General features: G+C 39.4%; 1 protein-coding gene and 1 long non-coding RNA gene across 2 annotated transcripts in view; one reads left to right on the forward strand and one right to left on the reverse strand.

Annotated features, from left to right (window-relative positions):
- The window catches only part of si:dkey-192p21.6 (uncharacterized protein LOC565246 homolog), a 31,354-nt gene extending 23,390 nt beyond the window's left edge, over positions 1 to 7,964 (forward strand). Inside the window, exons 16-18 of the mRNA XM_037781842.1 lie at positions 1,782 to 1,852; positions 2,938 to 3,050; positions 4,866 to 7,964. Coding sequence (XP_037637770.1) covers positions 1,782 to 1,852; positions 2,938 to 3,050; positions 4,866 to 5,047 — 366 coding nt within the window. The 3' untranslated portion in view covers positions 5,048 to 7,964. The remainder of the gene's footprint in view (positions 1 to 1,781; positions 1,853 to 2,937; positions 3,051 to 4,865) is intronic.
- On the reverse strand, positions 7,747 to 8,385 carry LOC119495425. Its single transcript, XR_005208484.1, has 2 exons — positions 8,271 to 8,385; positions 7,747 to 8,145 (listed from the first exon to the last, which is right to left on the reverse strand). It is a non-coding gene; the product is annotated as an uncharacterized LOC119495425 (long non-coding RNA).
- Positions 8,386 to 8,427: the final 42 nt, after the last annotated feature.

Genomic DNA, 8,427 nt, shown 5'->3' on the forward strand with positions numbered 1-8,427 from the left:
CCAATCAGTTTAGTAGTTGTTAAAACCGTAAACATTTTCACGACAAACCAACAGCATGAAAATAACATTTGCAAAAACAGAAAGGTTGTTGTTCATGATACAACAACAGTATTATAATCCAATATAAGGTTGTAATAGGTCCAATATGAATGTACTAAATCCAATAAAAGAAGCCCAGGAGTCTGAGGAATGGCTCTTTTATGTTTGTGAATCCCGAAAGATTCCTGCTCATATATGTGAGAATAAATTGAAATTCTGTTGTGAGAATTTAAAGTCATTAACCTCAATTCTTAAATGACAAATCTCCCTGTTATGTCTCCTGGTGTTGAATCTTATTGACTATCATTGTGGAGCGAGTGACTGGAGGCAGGTGAAATAAATTAGATCCATTTGGCTTTTCCCAGAGGCCCAGGGTGATAAAGTAACACATGAGGAAATAAATAAACATTAGGCTTTTATGTTTTGCCACTGTATCTCATGGTTCACCGGTTGATGCCACATAGATGATGTGGATGCTACTCAAGACTGTGATGTTGGAGACTTTATATTCAGGATCATTCAGTGTTTAGTGATTGATCAATACAGGGATTTAAAATCCTGGTTAACTGAAATAGAGGATAACAATAAAATAGATTTTCCTACATTGCAATGGTCGAGAGAGAGAGCTGCAATTTTTATTGATCCTGGGAAGAGATGAAGTTTGAATCCAGCATATGATTGTCCCACATGTTCTGCTGTATATGTATATTTTCTTTGGTTTCTTTTTTAATCTCAGTAGCTAAATCAGCTAAATCTATTTTTAGTCCCACGAAATGTTTTCACCAACAAAGAAAGCAAAATTAGTTTTAGCGATTGGCCTGCTCTTCATATTGACGTTTCTAATAGGATTTGGCCTCAGAGGGAAGGCGAAGTAAGCAGAGCTGAACTGCCTCTTGTTTCAGACATGTGCTCTTGACATTAGCAGGTCTCCTCGGTGGAGGAGGGAGCTCATTTCTGCAGGCACCCGACTACAGGATTGATATTATGCACAGGAGGTTCACAAACCAGAACCAGAAAGTGTTGATACGACAAGCCAGGTTTTTTTTACACCACAGCTCACTGTAGTGTGATTTCTGCGACGGATTGATATTCAGGCGCGTCCATGCATCTTCCTTCTAATAAACAACAGCCCCTGTTAATTAAAATCCAACGATCAGGCTCCAGAAGTGAGAGATTGAAATTGAGCGATTGCCCCACATACCAGCCCCGTCCCACATCCTGCTGCCTGGATAGCCTGGAGACTCAATCCAGCCCCGGCTAGGCTATTTCCACACCATCGATTCTGTCATCTATACACATGATGGATATCCACCCAACAAGCAAGTTTGGTGTCTGATCCTCTGCCCTGGGTTTCTCTCTGGAGCACAAAATGTTTCCTCAAGTATCTAAATCATATGTAAAGGTAAATAGATGAGAAGGTGTTTATTGATGAAGAGTTCATGAGATCTACACAGTTCCTCTGTATTGTGGTTAATAAGGTTGTGGAGTCGACTTCAAATAGGTGTGACTCTGTAGGTGTCTGTCTTTGAGGAGCACAAGATTCCAGTGTGGAGGATCAGATTGGCGTGTTTGCAGTCCGATATTGTATGTGTGTGACTTGACGGACCTTGTTCATCTGACTTTCAGATAATCGGTTAATCTGCCGGACTCGCTTGATTCGGTTGCCTCACGTTTTAGCAGCCCAATACTGCTTGCTTTATCGCCCTCCATCGATTTGAAATCTGTTTCATTTCCACCCTTAGGGAATCTCTGCAGCCATCCTTTCTAAGTGCATGCGAGATGGAGGATTTATACCTGTCAATAAAAACCTATGGTAAGTGCTTCCTGACCCTCTAAATCCAGCCACTTTTCTTCACAAAAGAAAGGATGGGTTTCCAACAGGCACAAATCAAGGCTGCTAAAACACACGTTTACTTACCTCTAACGACAGCTACGACTGTAAATAATCACCCGCGCTGTCGGGAGTGTGAGGAGGAGCGGTTATACATCCTCCCGACATGATCACTCTTCCTTGCGGCCAGGAAAATAAAGGATGCTTTATCCTCTCTACTCACTCGCTACACATTTTACCAGCTCTGTGTGATGGAATGGGATCCGGCTCTGGGAAAAGCATCGATGTAACCACAGTGTAGTCGAACTGCTCCCAAACTATCACATGCCTTTTTGGTAAAACAAGGCACGGCATCTTGATAGATGTTTGTAATGATTTCGTATGAAATACAGCGCAATTACTACCTCAGACGTAGATTACTTTACGACCTGTGCATTTGTTCCACTCCCACATTCCCCTTAATATGATGTGAATCATTTTAATGTTGTAGCAGGAAGAATACCATTTCATCTGTGATGTGTAAGCAAATTCTTCAAGATGTTCCACAGGGGCCCCCGCTAACGCTGTGCTCATCCCTCGCCATTACCTGCCTGGCTTTTATAGGCAGTTCATCATACACAGGTTATTGAGCTCTTGAGTACGAGTCCCTGCCTGGATGTCTAGAAGTAATTAACTCCCAGCTAAGAATCCTTTTTGGCCCCACTTCAGCTGAGATAAAAAAAATAAATAAATAAAAGAGCCCACTGCGAGGAGGCTCCGAGAGGCAGCCATTTTACATCAAGATGGTATTACATCAAACATTCTTGCACTTAGGAACAGACAGGGACATGGCTGGCTGGCACGGCTCCACGGGGCACGTGCCAAGGATCCACTGCTGATGCTTTGGACCAATCCAGCAAACTGTCCCGCAGTTTGCCGGATTGGCTGGAGACCCCTGGGTGTTATTTATCTGCATTACAGGATTGATAGACTCTGTGTTTTTACACCCTTGTTCACACCGCACCACTAACATTTTAGTGATGCCCAGATGTACAGAGTTAAGTGTTGCTGATGGTCTGTTTCTCCAGGTCGTTGTCCTACGTGATGTGTATGGGCTGTTTCTCCTTCCTGCTGCTGGGAGGCATGTACTTTGTCACTGATATCAAGGGCTGGTGGGGCGGACAGCCATTCATATACCCAGGTACTGTTTAGTCACAAATCAAAGGGCTTAATGTGTTATACTGATATATATGCTGTGGTTATAATAAAAAAACAACAACTCAGAAACAGAGATTAGCACATGATTGCACACCTTGACCACTTTCTTAAAGCGGCCATAATTCATATTTTTACATGATTTCTTGAAGTGATGTAGCCACACAGAATTATCCCTCGACTGCAGACAGCTCCATTGAGCGTTTCAACGTCTTTAAGCTCATTGTTTTGGTTTTCTGGCCTGTAACTTTACTGTTTTGGTTAAAGGGTAACTTTTGTATTTTTCAACCTGGACTCTATTTTCACATATTTTTGTGTCTAACTGACTAATAGGGACAACAGTTTCTGAAATTGGTCCAGTATTGAGGGAGAGCGCTGTAGACGGCAGCTGTGCACAGGCTGCGATATGGTGCTATCGGGGCAAGTTGGCACCGTCATTTATGTCCACTAAAAGTGCTTGCTTTGTCAATGTCTCTGATTGTTATTATAAGTATCTGACAACATTATGGAAAGAGTCTCGCTCAAGGAGAAGTCTCGTTCTGAAATCTCTCGAGGTGACGTGTGACGGTGGAATACATCCATGGTGGCAGCTTGGCAGAGTTTGTTGTGTTGAGGCACAGAAAGCGTAACATAGTGTTATCTAACTGATTTTCAATGTCATGGCTGAATATTTAGATGATTTCCACAATGTGGATGATGTCTTTGAATTCAATGGGCACCCGTATTTATTGAGCCCGAGTATACAGATATTCAGATTTCACAACGAGACGTCTCCTTCAGCAGGAGTTGGACACAATAACAAACAGACAGGCTCAACCGAATGGTAAGAAAAAGTTTTTTTGTCTCTGTAGAGTCTTTTCCATAATGTTGTCAGACACTTATAATAACAATCTGAGCCTGTCAGTGGCAAAAACAAACACTTTTAGTCGACGTAACGTTACATTGATGCGACTCTCTTGCCCTCGCAGCTCGTTTCGCAGCTGTTGGTTACAGCGTTATCCATCAATACTGGACCAATATCAAAAATGTTCCCCATTAGTCCGTTAGACACAAAAACATGGGAACCTAACCAGGTTTAAAAATACCGAAGTTACCCTTGAAGTTTCACCCCTCTCATCAATGCTGTTTCCATGTACAGGCAGCTCTAGAGACCCACTGCACACTGCCTACTCCGTACCCAACAGACAACTAGCTGGTGAACATAGTGGAGCATTTAGCAGCTAAAGAGACAGATATTTCAGACATTGAACTTAGATTCACCAGCTGGCCAGAAACGCTACCTCAAATTAATGCTAATGCAGCTCTGTACTGTATCTGCTGGATGTGTAAATAGGCAACTACAAGGCCAAGTCCTCCATTTCAATTTTATAGATGATAATATATCAGTGTTGTGTTGTTTACAGCTTTTTTCTGCAGCAACAAAGTGGCCAAAATATCAATTAATGCAGGTTTAAAAGAAACTTATAGTATATTTCAATTAATTATTGCAGGATTCTGATTCAACGTGGGTTAATATTACTAAAGTGCCCGAAAAGAGTTTTTTACTTTTGGTTAGACGAGCGTTTGAAATGATTAACGTAGAATTTAATCGAATTTATTTTGAAAGATTTTGGTTCACTTTCCCCGATATAGTTGTTTTGTCCGAATTCACATTTTCCAAATCTCTACAGCAGAGATGATGAGTGTAAAGTAGCATGACTGATGAAGAATAAATAGATAAAAATACAGATATTTTCCTTTTAAAACAGAGGAGTCCCGTTCAATAACAGCTTGTGTTTGTCTCTCCTCCTCTCCTCCTCAGGGATGAACTCCATCTTTGTATACGTTGGCCACTCTCTCCTGGGTTTCTACTTCCCGTTCAGCTGGGAGATGCGCTTCCAGGAGAGCCACTGGGAGTGGCTCTTCCAAAGCCTGTGGGCAACGTCACTGTGGGTGCTCATCGCTTACCTGCTGTACAGGAAGAAATTCTTCCTCAAAATATAAACCAGGATGATCTTCTGTCCCTTTTTCATTCTGTAGATGCCATTATCTTATTTTTTTAATTCTAAGCAAACACTATTCATGGTAAGGTTTATAGATTATTATAACATCTGTGGGGGAAAATCTGGCCTACTGTTCTTGGCTTAATCAGTTTAGTTTACTTTTCAGTGATGTACAACCTACCCACGTACATTTGAATGAATTGTACTGATGCTAATATCCAAACCATCTGATAAAGCAAGCAGCTCAGAGGAAAAGTTTTTATCTAACACAAGCAAAAAAAGTATTATAATATTCATCTATGAAACCCAATAAATCAGCACTTAGTTTATAAAGAAGATGTGTGATCCACTGTCTGTGTGGGCAGCTGAGAATTTATTTGATGCCACTTGTTTTGTGCACTGAATAGACTGATTAAATCAAATGTACTGAGGTGGTACTTAACAAATTAGGCCGAGTGATTCCACTACACACCAGGCCAGCCATTATGAGTCTGTTGCCATGGCCACTCCTTCTCCTCCTGTGTGTGTGCGCGGATACCATCTGCTGTCCGAGTGACAGTGCTTTAATAGGGGTCAAGATGCACAGCTCACAAAGGAGTGTCATTAATGGGACCGACACCTCTTGCACTCATTGTATTAGAAAATCAGGGAAATTACACAAATCCAATTCATCAGAGAACAACGACGAGCCCCCTCAAAGAGCCTGAGCCCGTTACAGGTTTTACATATTAAACACATAATAGGGTTTATTTTTAGATTTTGATTATAATATTTCCACATGGTTGATCATCTGGTTGAGTGATTTATTGATGTTTTTGTACACATGACGGTATTGAACACGCTCAGATCAGCGTGCCCTCAGCATCAGGTCAGGTGGTGTGTACATCATGAAATGACCATCTAGTTAATGAAATGAAACGGCATCGTGCTCTTCTTCCAGAGTGAAATCATATTACACACTGCTCAGGAGCTGTAATAACATCATTGCGTAACATGGTGTAGTGGTTTTGGTTAATTGTCTTTTGAACAGAAGTTGTTGTTTCAATCCCTGTAGGTGCATCCTGCCTTCTTGAACAGGACTCAAGTCCTTAATTGCTTTCCCAAACTACCGTGCCAGCGATGGAAATGCATAGCTGCATTTTCTTGAGATGAAAATGAAATCAATACAGACTCACCACAGAGGTCTAAAGATATCTTTTGTGTGTTTGCTAGCATTGTATTTAAATATAAGCATTTAGCTGACTCACTCTGAGCGACTTACAGGAACTGCAACAGCATAATGAGCACAAACTCTATTAGAAAGATCACAAAAAGCTGTTAATAAAGATCAAAAGGGTCAAAATAAAAGATGTCTAGACTGTGGAGATGATGTATATTCTGCTCATGTTTCAGATTGAATTTCTGCTGAACTCATGCTACAGAAACATAGTTGGAAAAAGATGCCCATTGTGGTTTCACATACCATGACTACACCACAACATTTCCTTGTCTTTATTGATTCTCATATGTCTCGGGATACCTATAGTCTGTCTTATGGAAACTTTATCCCAGATACAATGTTGTCATGCAGACCGCTCAGCTTCTTATATCACATAATGATCCACACACTCTCCCTTGATACAGCAAGCAGCATTTAATGTACATTCATCCTCCTATATAGTGTAAGTAAACATTTGAGTACAGTATCTGTTGACATATTGAACATGATATCTGGAAGAAAGTGACACATTTCTTGGTTGTTTTTAAGCAATAACTTTATTTTACATTGATATATTGGATTTAGATATATGTTTATTGTATAAGAGTGAAAGTTAAATCAGTGGTGTGTGGCTGAGTACCAAAAAAACTGAATGTAATAGCTAATCTGGATATTATTAGGATGTCAACATGTACTTTCAGTATAACAGTAGGTCTACACATGTAAGTATACACATCATTTTTTCTTTTCTCTATGGTTTCTTCTATTATTTTCTTTTTTTGTAGCCGATATGATGCAAACAAATGAGACAAATTGAGTAAAGCAAAGACAGCAGGTGCAACTTTAATAGCAGTGTTTTGGTGAAAATTGCTGGAGCTCCTAAGAAGCCCTGCTGTCCCCTTTGCAGCCCAGTGAGCTCCAGTGTTTCGGCTCCATGCAGAGACACATTGATTGGAGAGTGATTTCTGTGAGAGTGACTGGTGTCCTGCCCTGAGGCTGCAGCAATGCATCACTTCACACAACACCCATCCAGCCTTTAGCCTGGGACTCGAGACCTGAGATAAGAGAGGGAAAAAAAGGTCCCACTGAGTTTGACCAGCTGCTCTTACAGTAGTTAGGTGATTTTTTTTTTTCTTGCACTTAAAAGTATAATTTATGAGCAGATAGAAACTGCACATGTCCGCTAGTTTGAAGTGTTATTAATCCATATGGGCTGCAGCTATACCTCCCAATTGGCAGGAGTCCATCTGATGCTGGGCCACCTTGTTATCTAATTTAAAAAAAAAAAATGTTTGAATCCACTGAAGTAAAAATATCAATGCCATCGGTGCAAGTATTTCAAAATAAAACTCATGCATAAATGATTACTGTTATAATGAAGCAATGAACCCACCTGATATTGGATTTAGATATATGTCTATTGTATACTTAAGTAATAAATATCAATGCCATTGGTGCAAGTATTTCAAAATAAAACTCATGCATAAATGATTACTGTTATAATGAAGCAATGAACCCACCTGATATTGGATTTAGATATATGTTTATTGTTTACTTAAGTAAAAAATATCAATGCCATCGGTGTAAGTATTTCAAAATAAAACTCATGCATAAATGATTACTGTTATAATGAAGCAATGAACCCACCTGATATTGGATTTAGATATATGTTTATTGTTTACTTAAGTAAAAAATATCAATGCCATTGGTGCAAGTATTTCAAAATAAAACTCATGCATAAATGATTACTGCTATAATGAAACAATGAACCCACCTGATATTGGATTTAGATATATGTTTATTGTATACTTAGGTAATAAATATCAATGCCATCGGTGCAAGTATTTCAAAATAAAACTCATGCGAAAATGATTACTGTTATAATGAAACAATGAACCCACCTGATATTGGATTTAGATATGTTTATTGTTTACTTAAGTAAAAAATACCAATGCCATCGGTGCAAGTATTTCAAAATAAAACTCATGCATACATGATTACTGTTATAATGAAGCAATAAACCCACCTGATATTGGATTTAGATATATGTTTATTGTACACTTAAGTAAAAAATATCAATGCCATCGGTGCAAGTATTTCAAAATAAAACTCATGCATAAATGATTACTGTTATAATGAAGCACCTGATGCCCTTTTTTTTTTTTTTGAACACAGCGCCTGTG

Source organism: Sebastes umbrosus, chromosome 10 (assembly GCF_015220745.1).
Source record: "Sebastes umbrosus isolate fSebUmb1 chromosome 10, fSebUmb1.pri, whole genome shotgun sequence".
NCBI classification, from domain to species: domain Eukaryota; kingdom Metazoa; phylum Chordata; class Actinopteri; order Perciformes; family Sebastidae; genus Sebastes; species Sebastes umbrosus.